Source organism: Dipodomys spectabilis, unplaced genomic scaffold, assembly GCF_019054845.1.
Source record: "Dipodomys spectabilis isolate Male_0828 unplaced genomic scaffold, ASM1905484v1 ptg000140l, whole genome shotgun sequence".
Taxonomy (NCBI): domain Eukaryota; kingdom Metazoa; phylum Chordata; class Mammalia; order Rodentia; family Heteromyidae; genus Dipodomys; species Dipodomys spectabilis.
This window is the reverse complement of record NW_024870817.1, coordinates 28,906,136-28,923,031: the sequence shown is the minus strand read 5'-3', so window position 1 is coordinate 28,923,031 and position 16,896 is coordinate 28,906,136. Positions and strand designations below refer to the sequence as shown.

Here is a 16,896-nt window from a genome sequence, read left to right as displayed (position 1 = left end):
TGAGCCACCTGCAGCTAGCTGAATGCTCTCTTGTAGGAGCTGAACTTCTAAAATACTGACTTTCCTGATTTCTGGGGAATGGGGAGGGCAGGAGCTGAAAAAAAGATCATTTCTGATCACGGCTACTTTGCCAAGATGTGGTATGTGTAAGTGAATTGCTCATTGACTTCTGTCCTAAAGCCATGGCACCTTGCTGCCTAATCTGGAGGACTGGCTGGGGCTCTGGATCTTGGACTAAATATTGTGGGTGCCATTAACTTGAGCTCACAAGGAAGCAAACGGACTGAGAAAGAGCAGCATTTTAGTCCTGCTGAACACAGCCAAGCGCCAGAGCGCAAAGGCCATTTCACCTTGTGCAGCCACAGCAGTGGGTGCTATGGCCTTGCAAGGGGTCCATCTGCATATGCTCAGAGAGCCATGGAAACTGGCGTGCAGGTAACTTCAAAATGTACTTCCCACTCCGAAAATCCTGAACATGCTAGTTTTCTAATGGGAATATTTCACTAATGGAAGTCAGAAAACCATGGTGGCATGCTCATCATTTTCACCTTATACTTTTGGGAATCTCAAAGGTGCAAATGCTGTTCACTATGGTAACCTTGTAGTTCTGAACTTTAAGAAGCTTCTGTTTTTCTGGACTTCTGCCGGTTTCTCTCTCTCTCTCTCTCTCTCACACACACACACACACAACTGCCACATATTTGTTGCCCAAAGATTAACTGTTTGGCAATAGTAGGGTTTGAACTCAGGGCTTTGTGATTGCTACGCAGGCACTTTACCAGTGGACCAAACCTCTAGCTCTATTTTGCACTGGTTATTTTTGAGATGTTTTCATTTTCTCTCTAAGCATACGCCTGGGCTTTAATCCATCTACTTTAGGTCTTCTTTCTTACCTAGAATAACAAGCATCTGCCATCACACTTAGCTACCAGTTGAAAAGGAGTCTTGTGAACTTTATTCTGCCCAGGCTGACCTACAACTATGATCCTCCCAATTTCAGAGGATCATGATTTGAAGCTAGCCCAGGCAGGAAATCCTGTGAGACTCTTATATTGAAGCACTAAAAAAGCTAGAGAAGTGGAGCTATAGCTCAAGTAGTAGTGCTAGCCTTCAGGGGGTGGGGGGTGGGGGGTGGGGGAGGGCAAAAAACAAAAACTCAGGGACTGCACTAGGTCCTAAGTTCAAACCCCAGGACTGACACAAAACTACAAAAGCAAAAATCACACTTTGCCTTTTAATAATATTCTGGCAGTACCTTAACAGCAATGACTATAGATCTTCATGATTTTTTTAACAGCTACATAGCAATTCATTACATGGGAGTAATCATGTTGTTTGGCCAACCCTCCTAATCCTGTTATGCAATCAATAACTTTGTATGTCTCTCTCTTGTCACATTATTTTCTTAGAATATCTCAGGGTGATTACTAGTTTAAAATATGTAATTTTTTTCTAGCCAACTTCTTTATTAACATTAGAAACTCAGTATTCAGAGAGGAAAAGCAATGTGACCAAGGTCACACAGCAGGTTAATAAGGAATTTTGCTCTTACAGCACAAGTGAATCAATCCTAAAACAATTAGCAATGATCCCTGAAACTAAAGGCCTGGGTCACAGAGCTGATTATAAGAACTGGGAGAGTTTTGAGGATGGAGTGGCAGATTTTCATTGCCCAGGAGTTTCTCAACAATTTCAAGTAATTTTTTCCTCAAAACCTTGTACAGTATATGTTTTTGTCTTCCCCTTTCCAGGGATTGGACCCAACTACCTCAAGAGGTCCTATTGCACAGGGACTGGGAAGTCCATCAGAGACTGCAAATTCAACACCACGTCACACGGCCGCAGCCATGAGGAAGATGTTAGTGTGAGAGGCAATCTTCCCTTTGTAGGCTTCCAGAAAAAGGTGACAGCATGCTCAGAGGGGGCTGTGCTGCTGAAACTTCAGAGTATACAGACCAGTTGTCCTTGCTCTGAAGAACCATCCTGAATTTCCCAGATGAACCTATAAGAGGTCAGGTTCCATTACTATCTCTGATTAATATCATTTGTTACCCAGCATTTGAAAATGTGACCAATTAGAAAAGAGGTATAAACACCAACTCCTTAGTGGCAGAGGTGGAAGCATCCAGCATGGGCTGCATGCTGCCCTGGGATTGTACATGCAGTACAATGGGAACTCAAGTTCTTTTGGCAAGGTTACCATGGTCTACCACACCTGCAGCATCCTTGCCAAGTGTCCTTCTAAGAACCCTGAGTATCCATGCAGGCAGTGGGTCTGAAGATCCCGTTGACCAGCTCAGTAGGCAGTGGGAAACAAGATGAGACCAACAGCATTACAGCCAGAGACATTCTGTTCTGGAGGCAAGACCTCCAAAGTCAGCCCTGGCTTTCTTTCTGTGAGTGACCTTGCCCTGAGGTAGCCAGTGGGATGAATTCCTCCTTGTCATGCAGGAGATCAATCCAATGCTAATTACATGGCCAGGAAATTCTATGTAATGCTTCCCACTATGCCTCAAATGATTAGGTCCTGTGCATCATCAGGCACAGAGCTGACACACTTGGTATCACTTCCTGAGAGTTTAAACAGTTAGCAAATGCACACACCTCAGGATGAAGGATGCTTCCCCTGCTGGGCCCCTACCTGGACAGTAATTCTTAACCTTGGCTCCAGCATACCAAAGGTGCTACTGCACCAGTTGGCCATAGCACCTCATATAGTTGACAACCCGATAAGGACATAAGTGTGAACTGTACAGCACAAGGCTAAGCCATGCATCACTTGTGGGTGAACAGGAATGTACCCATAGAGGGGGGCTTGCTGCCTGAAACACCTAACCATATCCCCAGGGAGCTCTGATAAGGCTATAAAATGTGGCCAGTCATCAGTGTCCCAGTATGCTTGGCACTCTCGAGATAGCTTAAGAGTTGAGTGAAATCATAGACTTACACCAAAGTTAAGTTTTCTACAACTGTTTGTGGTTGGTAAAGCGAGCCAAGCTAAGTTCTGGCCATGATGGCACACTCCCAACAGCAACAGTCCTCATTTTTCTAGGGCCCAGGCACAAGGTAGTGATGGCTCAGCTGAAGGCTCTGTGTGGGAAGGTCTGCACACCTTGATGTCTGGCTTCTCTCCTCAACACACCTCCTGGAAGACTTCCTTCCCTCTGGATAGCTTCGCACACTCTTAGTGTGGCTGCATGACAGGCACAGGGCACCGAAGGGGCTCAGCGGTCAACATTTCCACGTTTTATCATGCTACTGGTCATCAAGAGCTGCCAGACGGGGGCTCAGGAATGGAAATTGTTTCTCTCAATTCTGGAGGCTAAAGGTCCAAGATAAGGCATTGAGGGGTTTCTCCCGATACCTCTCTGTCCCTGGTTTGTGGACGACCAAAATTTCTCATTGTGTCCTCAGAGGGACTTCCCTCTGCTTGTGTCACACACAGATTTATTTGTAAAAAGGCTCAAACTGTTCTTTAGGAAAGTTATGCAAACTTACTGTTCCAAAGAATAAAACGTAGAATACTTATCCCCCAGCTACAGATGTAAACATATAGTCTGGACCTATAGTCCCCCATAATGCAAATGTAAGGAAAAGACCAAGTAAATAACTTATATCAATGTAATGCCAGAATCAAATAGCTTGCAAATTTTAAGATATAAACAAATCATATTAAGTGAGGTAAGCCAAGCTCAGAGACAAACAGCGCATGTTCTGATATGCAGAAGTTAGATCTAAAACACTGTGATGTAATGAATGATACAGGATTCTAATATACATACTGAAACAAACTCCAAGATATGGAAACAAAACACTTTTTTTTTTTTTGCCCTGAGTTGAGGGCCTGGCACTGTCCCTGAGCTTCTTTCGTTCAAGGCTAGCACTCTTATCATTTGAGCCTTAGCACCACTTCTGGCTTTTCCTGTTTATAGGGTACTGAGGAAATGAACCTAGGGCTTCATGCATACTAGGAAAACACACTCTACCACAAAGCCACATTCCCAGCCCCAAAACACTTAAAAAAAAAGTTTTTACTTTTTGAAGATTCTGTCTTCTTTCCCTTATGTATGGTGCACTCATGTGTACATCTTTGGGAGAGTGGGACGGGGGGCACGAACTTGAGGGAAAAGTGTGCAAAAGTGCAGCCGTGGAGCTCACTGGACACTGATGGAAGAAAGTGAGCTATACAACTCACGGTGGAGCCGGGAGAGGGGACGAGGAGAGGAGGAGGAACAGAGGACACTACACCAAAGGAGATGTGCATCTCTGTCAATCACCTCTGTAATAACAATACAATATTTTTAAAGATATGAGGGAAAAAAAATAGGTCTCTGTTTAAACCACTTCCTAATTATTTTCTGTTGGAAGTTAACAGTTTTCACAGATAAAATTATTTAATACTAAAGATAAACAATGACTTTAGTTATCACAAATGATCGTTCAGACATAATTACAGGAAGTATGGAGAAAAGCCAGATTATACTTTAAAATGGGTATAAAATACCAGCAAATAGTAAAATCATGGAAAACAATACTTCAGTATAGAATGCCACAGACACTATAAATGCACCTTAGAGAAAAAACAATATGAATATTAGAGATGGGGTAGGTGATGGAGGACTACTGTTGATCAAAATCCTGTTTTTCTTTTCCTCCTGGAACTTAATCACCTTTCATTTCTCACCTTTTTTTTTTTTTTTTTGGTCAGTTCTGAGGCCTCAACTCTGGGCCTGGGCACTGTTCCTCAGCTCTTCAGCTGGAAGCTACCACTTGAGAGTCAGCCCCACTTCCGGCTTTTTCTGCTTATGTGGTGCCGAAGAATCGAACCCAGGGCCTCATACATGCAAGGCAAACACTCTACCACTGAGCCACCTTCCCAACCCCATTTCTCACCTCTAGCTATAGCCATACCCATGCCATGGCTCAACAAGTGTCGGTGGAAACAATGAAAACTCCAAGTCTTTGCTAGCATATCTCCTAGCCAAATGGACAGGTTTTGGTTCCCATGTGGCTAACTACTCAAACCTACTTAGAACTGTGATGTGAGTAACACAAGCATTGTGTTCAGCCACTGTGTTCGTGGGGTTACCCCACAGCTAGATACCCTTTTGTCGAACAGAGGTGGGGGTGCAGGTAATGAAGAAAGTAGCATGAGAGATACCTGGCATAAAATGGTAAGAAGGTTCCCAACCTGACTAAATAAACTGTTATGATTTAATTCTCTCTTTTCTAGTTTCCTTCTTTTGCTCCTTTCTTAATCTGCCATTTTGCGGCAAGCTTGACGATCCTGACTACCTCTTTGGAAAAGTATATTTTAAAATTGGGCTAAAATTTAATATTAATTTAAAGATATTAAAATAATCCCTTGTTAAACAATTTTGACTATTTGGAGATATTTTCCAAACAAAGTTTTCCATATGACACATGAAAACTAAGTAATAGTTCATCTATATGTCTACAAAACTGGTGATATGAAGTTCATTGTTTGCCCACCTGTACTGACCTGAAAGCTACCACAAAGCCACCACTGTCAGCAAGGGAACAAAGACACAATATACCATCAATAAATTATATATTACATGTTTATTAAGGGTACAACTTTCATGTAAAATTTACATTTTATGAAAAAAATCAAAAATATTTACAAAATTTTGGAAGATAGATGTGCATTGTTCTAATTACAACCCAAAGTAGTAAATAACAATCCTTAAAAACTCACATTTGTTAGAGTTCTGTGTTTACAAGTTCTTAGTTAAAGAGGCAGCTACTATGTTTATTGCTATACATAAGCAAGAACCAGCTTGCTCATACATTTCGCATTGAAAACCTACTGTTTCTTTTTCACTCCATTAGATTTTTAAATGAAAAAAAATCAATATAAACTCATATGGCTTCAAACTTATAACCTGTACCCAATACAAATTTATATATCAATACTTAATATGAAGACTGTGATAATTAAGAAAGTGCAGAAGTTTAACCATTTCACTAATTTGCACATTTTTAAGTAATACTTGATTAAAAACAAACAAGGTGAGTATAATAATGTCAGAATTCCAGTAATAAAACATTAACTGCCAAAAAAAGCAGTTTGATTGCAAAGCAGACTTACAGTTAAAATTCCAAGAGGGGGGCTGTAATTGGCATTTTAAGGAGCACAATATAAGAGTTAGAAATTCTAATTTTGCTATTTAGTAAAGACGAACATTTTAGCAAAATGTCTTATTTGTTGCTTTAGTCAAATCTAAATTTAGAACGGGACTAACACTGAATATATGAAAACGCACATACTGTGTTATACATTTCTAAGGTGTGGATTTCCTCTGTATTTAGTATAACAATATGTTACATAAATGGCTAGTAAAAAGGCTTTTGTTTTCTGTAATGTTTAACAGGAAAATTAGTGGTTTTATATAAATTGTCACATAACAAAGTATTACTTCTACTATGAAAAATGAAGGGCACTGGTATTTATCATTATAAATAAAATTCCCATTTGAAAGTTATGCAATTTTGTGTAAAATATTTTTTCAATTAACCAGGACTTGTTAAAATGAGGGTTTTACTATAAGTAGTCCATTTTAAGAAATGCTTAAGTCAACCTATCACTTCAAATAATTTACATATTTTTACCTTATGGGAATTAAGAACATAAAAATGTACAATTGTTCAAATTTTTAAATGAAACCAAATGAAAGTACTCTTCCTGTTTCCAAAAATGAATCTTTCTTTGTAATACTCATAAAGTACTACAAAATTCAAGTCCACAAACCAGTAAATAACTGTGTGAAATTTCAATGGTAAAGAGAGTCAAAGGAAATGCTACCTTGCGAGTTAAAATACCACAGCTGCCAATTCATTGTCAAACTTTCTCAGAATTTATCTGTTTCACATACTTTTCGTGAGATTCATGTAGAATATCTGAGGTGATCACTTAGGTTTATTTCTCTTTCTAGTGGCTACAGTGTTATCACTAAGTAAGTGAGCCAGGGTAAATATAAATTATTCTTTAGTTATTTTGAATTCCCTTCCCAATTGCAGGACAGAGGTATTTACAAAACTTGCAAATATCTTGTAAAACTGCTTGGCCACTGGAAGCTTCTGAATAGAAGATCCAGCTATGAGGACGTGAGGCACACTAATGGACATAGGTAGATAGGCACATTTCTGGGTTTTGTTATTGTTTTAAAAGGCACACATTATGTAAAACATACAAAAATAAATTAAATCTACAGCATTAATTCATCAAAACAATCATAACTTTTATAAAGTTAATTAACCGCAGAAGAAAGTTTTCTGCTGTCTTTTGCAAGCTTATTTTAAAACACATTGCACTTGAGAATTTTAACAAAATCATATAAAATACCACTTACACTTTATTAATATGTGATGAGAATCAAATTATGTTGTTTGCATACAGCTTGGACTCTGGTCTCATTACCTTATGGCACATAACTCAATTTGATTGAGTGTTTTGAGTGACCGTTATTCAAAAATTTTAAATTCACATCTCCTTATATCCATCCAATATCAAACTTAAGAAATTTCAGAGCTATCCAACCCTACAAATTTACAGAAAGCTAAATTTTGTGCTTGCTCTCCTGAAATTATAGGCCTATTTTTTGACACTATAGCGACTTTTTCAAACAGATATTGAAGATAACTTAAAATTTCGGCCTACAAATACTTCATTTTTACTTGAGAATCTGAATAAATGTGCTTCTTGAATATTGCATTTGATCATTACTGTGTAGAAAACCATTTCAGTGCTATTTCTTTCAATGACTCACTTTGAAAGTGCGATTTAATGTTTGTTGTAGTCAGCTCTCAAATATGAAGTTTAAAAGACATCATATAACTTAGAATAGTGTTTGGAAAGAACAGATAATGCAGAATGGAAGGTCTGAACTATTTCCGGAAGCTAACCACTTTCATAGGTCCATCAACAATCCGCTAGGTATCGTCCTGAAAAACAATAAGCACAGCTTTGCAATCACACTTTCAAATACACCCAAGGAGGACATTTCTCATTGTGGTTACAGACATAGCACCCAGTTCCCATCTGCTGTTTACAATACATTAGAGTCATATCACAGGTGTTCAGCTATACTGACCACAGGAATGCACTCAACAGGTAGGTATGTCTCTACCTTATACCAAGAATGGAACAAAAAACATCCATGTCTTTAGCTTATAAACTTGGTAATTGTTTAGTAGATGTTAGAATATAAGTATTTCCCACATACATTAAGCAATCTGAATCCTCCCAACTTACCAGTGGCAAATCGCTTCTTTACTAAGGAAAGCCTATACCCAGTGCCAACAAGTTCAATGTCTACTCCTGATAGGGTACTTCCCTCACTGAGGAATTGCACTGCAAGTGTTGTGGGTTTACTGGGTCCTTCTGAAAGATCAAATTTTGCTCTCAGGGACCCAGAACCTACAAAGAAAAGAAAAAGGACTTACACAGAGCAAAACACATTGCTACCAAATAAAATCAAATGAGCACATAAGCTAAATTCTATCCATTCCATATTAAGTTCATGAGATAAGTAAAGAAACCACTGTCCTATTTCCAAACCAGATTTTATTCAGTGAATCTGAATTTTCACTAAGTAATTTTAATTCATGTTTCCCTTTGACTTCAAAGATCTTCTCTATTGAGAAAGGGAATAAGATATAATCAAGGGCAGAACAGGGGTAAACCCTACATAGGCAGTATAAAGTAAAAAACAAATGACTGCTGAGTACCAGATCACAAAATAGGAAAGGAAGGAAAAGCAGCTACCTATTGGGAAGGGTTGATTCAACATGACCATTTTTTATTCATTTTTATTTTTACCTGTCTAGCTATTTCAAAAGTCCTTGCTTATTTACATAATCATTCATTCAAAACACCTCAGTCTAACAGCATGGCAGAAACAACAGAACAGTAATTATAATGAATATGAAATGTTACAAAGGAGAAGCCATTAGGCTCAAAAGTGTACCTCTCTTCTGGAAGTTATAAATGGTGATGGTGATGAGTGTGTTTATTTATGTGGTATTATGGATTGAACTCAAGAGTCTACTACTTGCTAGGCAAGCACTCTATTGCTTGAGTCACACTATGCTAGTCTTTTGTTATGCCAGTTATTTTCAAGACAGTGTCTTGCTTTGCCACCCATGCTAACCTAGGACTTGTTGATCCTATCCTGTTTCTCTGTTTTGAGGATGACAGACACACACTAGAGTTAGACCACTGTGCTTTCTTCCCCATAGTTGAGATGACAGGTATATGCCACCATGCCCAGTTATTGGTTGAGATGGGAATCTCGTGAATTTTTTTTTTTTTCCCCCAGACATGCCTCTAACACCAATTGTCTGTCCCTGTTACTTCTTCTTTTTTTTTTATTGTAAAGATATTATACAGAGGGTTACAGTTACATGAGTGAGGTAATGAGTACACTTCCTCTTGAACATTGTTACCCCCTCCATTGTTTTCCCCCTACCATCCCCTCCCTCCCTCCCTTCCCCGAGGTTTTTTTTTTTTTTTTGATTGTGATTAAGTGATTACATAATTTCAAAGTCACAAGTTCATTCTAACTTTCCTGGAGCAAATTGTCTATCACAGTCTGTAATATATAACAGTGTTCACATGTTATATACCATATTTGTGATCAGCAGCATGGGGATATTTAGTAGTGGTTCAACCAGATGAGCGGGAGTTCTTTGTTTCTTAAGTCCTGTTAGTTTTGTCGTATTACCTAACATTTTGGATTTAGCATCCACTTATCAGGGAGACCATGTACCGTTTGTCTCTTCGTTCTTGGCTTACCTCGCTCAACATGATTCCTTCTAGCTCCATCCATTTCCCTGCAAATGCCATTATTTTGTCATTTCTAATGGCTGCATAATATTCCATTGTGTATAGATACCACAATTTTTGGATCCATTCATCTGTGGTGGGGCATCTAGGTTGTTTCCATATCCTAGCTATTGCGAACAGTGCTGCAATAAACATGGAGGTGCACGTGTCCTTGTATATTGGTTCCTGTTGTTCAGGGTAGATGCCTAGAAGTGGTATGACTGGGTCGTAAGGGAGGTCAATCTTTAGCTTTCTAAGGACCCTCCAGACTGCTTTCCAAAGTGGTTGTATAAGTGTACATTCCCACCAGCAGTGTAATAGGGTTCCTCTTTCTCCACATCCCCTCCAGCATTTGTCGTTGGCTGATTTGTGGATGTGGGACATTCTGACTGGGGTAAGGTGGTATCTCAGGGTTGTCTTTATTTGCATTTCCTTCACCACCAGGGATGATGAACATTTCCTCATGTGTTTCTTTGCCATTTTTATTCTGTTACTTCTTAAAATACACACTATTGGCCAGGCACAGTAACTACATGTACATGACAGGATACTTCAGAGAACATAATGCGTTTCAAAGAGAGAGGTCCTATTCCAGAATAGCTACAGAACAGGATACAAGTACAGAACAGCAAATGAGAGAGAAATACAAAGGACCAGGCCATGTTAAGAAATTTATGAATGACTGGGCTGGGAAGGTGGCTCAGTGGTAGAGCGCTTGCCTTGCATGCCTGAGGCCCTGGGTTCGATTCCTCAACACCACATAAGCAAAAAGAAAAAAGCTGGAAGTGGCGCTGTGGCTCAAGTGGTAGAGTGCTAGCCTTGAGCTGAAGAGCTGAGGGACAGCGCCCAGGCCCCATGACCGGACCCCCCCCCCCAAAAAAGAAATTTATGACATGACTTTGGGGAAAACACCCAAATAATGAAGAATACCTTCCCTTCAAAACTAGTACTCTAGAAGGGAGGAGAGGAGGAAGAAGCAAAGAGACAGACAAATAGTAAAACAATAAACAATTTAGGAATCGAAAGAGACAGGAAGAGGGGATTTGAAATGGGGCCAAAGGAAAGAATAGAATGTATTTCAAAGATATTTAGGAGCTGGAATCAAGAGGGAAGAAAGGAACAAGAGTCTAGAAGGTTCTTGTGTTAAGGCAATTAGATAAGATTGGTGGGTAAGATCCCATGATCCTCTGTACCAAAGTTTAACACTATAAACAAAAGTGTAGAATGAGATATCATAAGTGAGCCATCCCATCTTCTTGTGCCTGGTTGTGAAGATCCAAGTGGCAATGAACTGCTATCTAATTCCAAATTCTCAACGATGTTGTTGGTGGTGTTTTCTTGTTTTTGTTTTCTTTTTGGTGCTAATCCTGGGGCTTCAGTTCAGGGGCTGGGCACTGTCCCTTAGATTTTGTATTGCTCAAGGCTAGCCTTTACCATTTGAACTACAGCTTCTGGTCTAGCTTTTTGGTTGTTAATCAGAGATAAGAATCTCACAAGCTGGGCGTAGGTGGTTTACGCCTGTAATCCTAGCTACTCAGGAGGCTAAGATCTGAGGAACACGGTTCAAAGCCAGCCTGGGCAGGAAAGTCCTTGAGATTCTTATCTCCAATAAAGCACTAGAAAACCAGAAGTGGCACTGTGGCTCCAATGGTAGAGCGCTCACCTTGAGCTCAAGAGTGCAGGGACAGCGCCCAAGCCCAGAGTTCAAGCCCCACGACCGACCAAAAAAAAAAAAAAATCTCACAGACTTTCCTTCTTGGGCTGGCTTTGAACTGAGATTCTGAGATCTCAGCCTCCCGAGTAGCTAGGATTACAGGTGTGAGCTACCAGTGGCCAGCCAAGCCCTTAAAACTTTGAACTTTTCTTTTTTTTTGGTGCTGATACTGGGGACTGAACCCAGAGCTTTGGGTGCTAGGTAAGGGCTCCACCATATGAGCCATGCCCCTGTCCTTTTGTTTGTATTTGAGTTAGTCTAATTTTGCTCAGGCTGACCTTGAACTTGATCCTCCTGCCTCCTAAATAGCTGGGGATTAGAAGTATATACCACGACATTTGGCTAACTCTTTTTTTGGGTCCGGTCGTGGGGCCTGAACTCTGGGCCTGGGCGCTGTCCCTCAGCTCTTCAGCTCAAGGCTAGAGCTCTACCACTTGAGCCACAGCGCCACTTCGGGCTTTTTTCTTTTTTCTTATGTAGTGCTGAGGAATCGAACCCAGGGCCTTGAGCATGCAAGGCAAGCGCTCTACCACTGAGCCACCTTCTCAGCCCCTTGGCTAACTCTTTCGACTCTTGATAAGCAATTTAGTTCTGTGAAAGTTCCACTATGGGTGAAGAACAGTCACTTTGGCAATCTTTAAACTTTAGAATTATTTCCTGTTCCTTTTCTGCATACAGGGCCAGAAAAGAAAAGATTTTTGACAGCACTCAAACTTATAACTCTTTTTAAAGGCTTGACTAGCCATGTCAAAATCACATTTAGGAAATTTTTCCATTTCCTCACATAGACATTCTCATACCTGAACAATACAGGAAAATTATTAAAATATCTGATCAGAAAATTTGGGTATTGTTTTTGAGAGAACAAATTCGCTTCTTGGTAAGAATTTGAAATTGTAGCACAGTTTCAGTAAATAGGTGAAAGACATCCTAATTTGCTTGCTAGCTGAGCAAAACCCAAAATGCCAGTTTAATTCCTGACTTATTTCAGTGTGGTTCCCCAAAAGCTATATAGCTAGGGTAAAAGTCAGCAGAGCTGGACATCTTGAAGGAGGAACCTTCACGTACCAAACAGGAAAAAAGGTTAAGCTTGGTTGTTACACTCAAAGTGTGATTTTCTACTATAAATCTGATTCTACATAAAAGTGTAAGTGAACAGATAATTCAAATATGTTCATGTTCTTTTACAAAGAAAGATTAGGACAGAAACTACTGGTGCTCAAAATGTTCCAATTTAAGCAAAATTGAAAATGCCAAAATACGTACTCAATAGGCAAAGTTACTGAAAGCTAATTAGGTGTCCAAAAGGAGGAAAGAGATTTCCCTTTTGTTGTGTGTCAGTTGCAGGGCTTGAACTCAGGGATTGGGCACTGTCCCTGAGCTTTTGTGCTCTACAAGTCTGTGCCACAACTCCAATTCCATTTTTTTTCTGGCAGTTACTAGAGATAAGAGTCTCATAGCCTTTCCTGTCCGGGCTGGTTTCCAACTGTGATCCTCAGATCTCAGCCTCCTAAGTAGCTAGTATTATAGGCGTGAGCCACCAGAACCTGGCTAGATCTCTCTCTCTCTTTTTTTTTTTCGGTCGGTCATGGGGCTTGAACTCTGGGCCTGGGCGCTATCCCTCAACTCTTCAGCTCAAGGCTAGCGCTCTACCACTTGAGCCACCGCCCCACAACCGGACCCCCCCCCCCAAAAAAAAAAAAAAAAACTGTTAAAAAAAAAAAAAAGTGCAAGCTTGTACTAAATAGTATGTTAAATCAGTAATATGAGGTTACTGACCTGGGCTAGGTATTTCTGCTTATTTAAGCTTTATTTTTTCTTAATGCTAACATGTGAGTATAAGAAGCATTCATGTAACGTTTATGTAAGTTATAACAAAACAAGTTCTTTTCCTAAGAGAGAAAGAAATCTTGAGGAGACTTCTTAATCTCAGCTGATCCACTATTATTTAAGGTATTAACTTCCATCTAGTGGTCAGTTCTAGAACTGAAGTCATGATAGTCAAGAGGGAAACCTATAAATATGCCTAAAAACCTCAATGGAAACTGAGGAGGATGGAGAAGGCACATGCCTGCCTAGCATGCACCAGGTCCTGAGTTTGAGAAAAAAGAAGAAAGGGGCACACAAGAGCGACAATGAGCAAAAGAGAAAATCCACTTTGGGTGAAAACAAAAATAAAAAGCAAGCATATTCTTACCTCCATTTTCTGATTTTTCTGAAATGCCAGATAATTTCCATAAGGCTTTCATTTGTTCTGAATTCCTGTGGTAAAAATTGTCTAATATAAGTATCTTATTCACGGATGGATATTCAAAAAATAAATGTTTTAAATATTCATGTCACAATTGCACTTCTAAGTTGAATATTGGCACAAATTTGTTTATGATATAGTATAAACACAATACTGTATCTTTTTCAAATAATGGAAGTTTACAAACCTATAAGATTCTCACTTCAAGTGGTCAGAGAAAGAAACATTGAATGTGTGTGTCTTAGTACTTTAATTAGTTAAGGAAAACACCTTATTTTTTGGCAGTACTGGGATTTGAACTCAAGTGCCCCCTACTTGGTAGGAAGGTGCTCTACCACTTGAGCCACACCTTCCTCTTATAAAGAGGAAAATATAAGGGCTATTAGTTTATACTAGTATCAGTAGAGAGGACAGGAAATGTAGATACAAATGGAGTTAACTAATACTATTAAAAACTAAGCAGTGGGCTGGGAAGGTGGCTCAATGGTAAGAGTGCTTGCCTTATATGCATGAGGCCCCGGGTTTGATTCCTCAGCACCACATAAGCAGAAAAAGCCACAAGTGGTGCTGTGGCTCAAGTGGTAGAGTGCTAGCCTTGAGCTGAAGAGCGGAGGGACAGTGCCAGGCCCAGAGTTCAGGCTCCGTGACAGAAAAAACAAAAACCTAAGCAAACAGATGTTCCTATAGATACGTCAGATACCGTGTTTTAATCCTCTAAAATAATTATTTAAAATATTGTTATTTTGAAGAGGGTAAACATTTTGCTTAAGGGGAAAGAGTACAGAATCATTCACATCAAAACTAGTTTTATTTTTTATTTTTACTTGTTATTGTGGTTTGATTAGTTAAATGAGCAGTTTCTTTTTTTTTTTTGGCCAGTCCTGGGGCTTGAACTCAGGACCTGGGCACTGTCCCTAAGCTGCTTTGGCTCAAGGCTAGCACTCTACCACTTGAGCCACCGCGCCACTTCTGGCATTTTCTTATTATGTGGTACTGAGGAATCAAACCTAGGGCTTCATGCATGCAAGGTAAGCACTCTATCACTAAGCCACATCTCCAGCCTGAGCAGTATCTTTTATGGTGTGGTTTTATGGGAAAATGCACAAAACCCTTTTCAAACTTTAACTTTCAGAAGATAGGTTTTAAAAGTTAAAGACAGCAAAAATGTAGCATGAATTTAGAAATACATTTAACTTACCATATTGCAGGGGGAAGGGACTGCATGTTTGTGACTCCTCCATCCACTGGTACTACCACCTGTATGTTGGAAAGCACAGTAGGTGCCACCATAGCCTCTGGGTTGTACTTATAATCTACTCTTAGATCTGTGGTGCTGGCATTACATTTCCAGTACGTTGCAAGATTCAGAGGAGTGGACTGGATGCCATTTGATGTTACCTTTAAAGAAGAAATGAATAAATACTGTCTTTAGCCTAAACAATAAACAAATCATGTTTATGACAGAGACACTTGAACGTAAGAAATTACAGAATCGAAATTAAGTAGCAAAGGGACTAACTGATACTAGGCAGAGTAAAACAGACTCAGCTCACAGGAATACAGTTCACTCTCAGCATGTTGACCTGGGGGAATTACCTACACAGAAATAAGACATAGAGCAGGTTTACAGTGCATGTCCCTGGAGTCTACTGGACAAAAATCTGACTCCACAGCTTAGGGACAGTGCTTAGAAATTAGCATGTTATCTGGTGATTAGTATGAAGTCTGAGAACCTCTCAATATTCAACACAGAATTCCATGATTATGAATTAGAAGAGTTTAATTATGATAGAGGAATAAAAGGGAAGTTCACAGTGCAGTTCCACAAGCTGAGAATTTGGATACTTTCTATTTCAAATGTTTAATCATCTGACCTATGGTCCTTTGGTCATATAACTACCTTATTAAAAAGTCAAACAGTGATAAGGGAGTGAAACTGACTGCAGTACATAGTAAACATGCAATACAATAATGCCAGATGCTAAAAAACAGTCCAATATATAAGTAAATAAAACAGGAAATTTGTCCCTGGCATTCTTTTCTTCTCTAAGTCCGTTCTTCCTTCCCTCCCTCCCACCCTTTCTCCATCTCCCTCTCTTCCCTTCCCCTACTTCGGGTCCTTTTCTTTCTCATTCCTTCCTTCCCCCCCCCCTCCCCTCTTTTCTTCTCTTGTTAGTATTGGAGGTGCTATGGATCACACCCAGGGCTTTGTGTTTGAGAGACAAGTGCTCCACCATTAAGCTACATCCATGGCCTATTGCTTGGTATTCTTAAGTCTCCACTGTTACAGGTTAAGTTCAAATTCGTGTCTACTTTTATTTAGTATTTTGATCACAAATAGATGGCAAACAGTTTATCAAATTGATTGAAATATCCATTCATTAATAAATTTTCTAATTCTGAAACTGCTTTACACTTCTAGAATGAACCTAATTTGGCTGTGACATATTTATTCATTTAATGTTATGTCTATTTCATTAGGTATTTTTTTTTTTCTTTTTTGACAGTCCTGGCGCTTGAACTCAGGACCTGGGTACTGTCCCTGAGCTTCTTTCTGCTCAAGGCTAACACTCTACCACTTGAGCCACAGTGCCACTTCCACCTTTTTCTGTTTATGTGGTACTAAGGAATCAAACCCAGCGCTTCATGCATGCTAGGCAACTACTCTAACACTAAGCCACACACCTAGCCCTCATTAGGTAATGTTTAAATTTAGGATTTTTACAATGACACCACACTCACCTGATACTTTAATACATCTACATTATAATAAGAAGCAGTTGGATTTTGCTCTGATAGTTTCTTGAGGTAGAGAGTAACAGCTTGCATGTTCATCCAAAAATCTTTTGTGCTGGAGTCACACTGTGATGGATCACTGTATGTACACAAAGGAATATTTTCATTATTTTATTTCACTCATATGTACCTCTTTCCTTTGCCTCTAATAGTAACATAGTGACTTGGAAAAGACTAGTAGGAATTGAACCAAAAGGTGGGATAAGAAAACACTAATCTTAGAGGATAAAGAATGGAACACAGCCAAAAGAAGTGCTATCACTAACATAAAAAAAGAATAAAAAAGAC

At 39.5% G+C, this 16,896-nt stretch overlaps 1 protein-coding gene across 1 annotated transcript in view; it reads right to left on the bottom strand.

Annotated features, from left to right (window-relative positions):
- Positions 1-5,564: 5,564 nt before the first annotated feature.
- Fcho2 (FCH and mu domain containing endocytic adaptor 2) overlaps positions 5,565-16,896 on the bottom strand; it is a 130,126-nt gene continuing 118,794 nt past the window's right edge. Inside the window, exons 22-26 of the mRNA XM_042690722.1 lie at positions 16,555-16,687; positions 15,011-15,210; positions 13,759-13,823; positions 8,276-8,440; positions 5,565-7,965 (exon numbers count right to left, since the gene is read on the bottom strand). Of these exons, the coding sequence (XP_042546656.1) occupies positions 7,943-7,965; positions 8,276-8,440; positions 13,759-13,823; positions 15,011-15,210; positions 16,555-16,687 (586 nt within the window). The 3' untranslated portion in view covers positions 5,565-7,942. The remainder of the gene's footprint in view (positions 7,966-8,275; positions 8,441-13,758; positions 13,824-15,010; positions 15,211-16,554; positions 16,688-16,896) is intronic.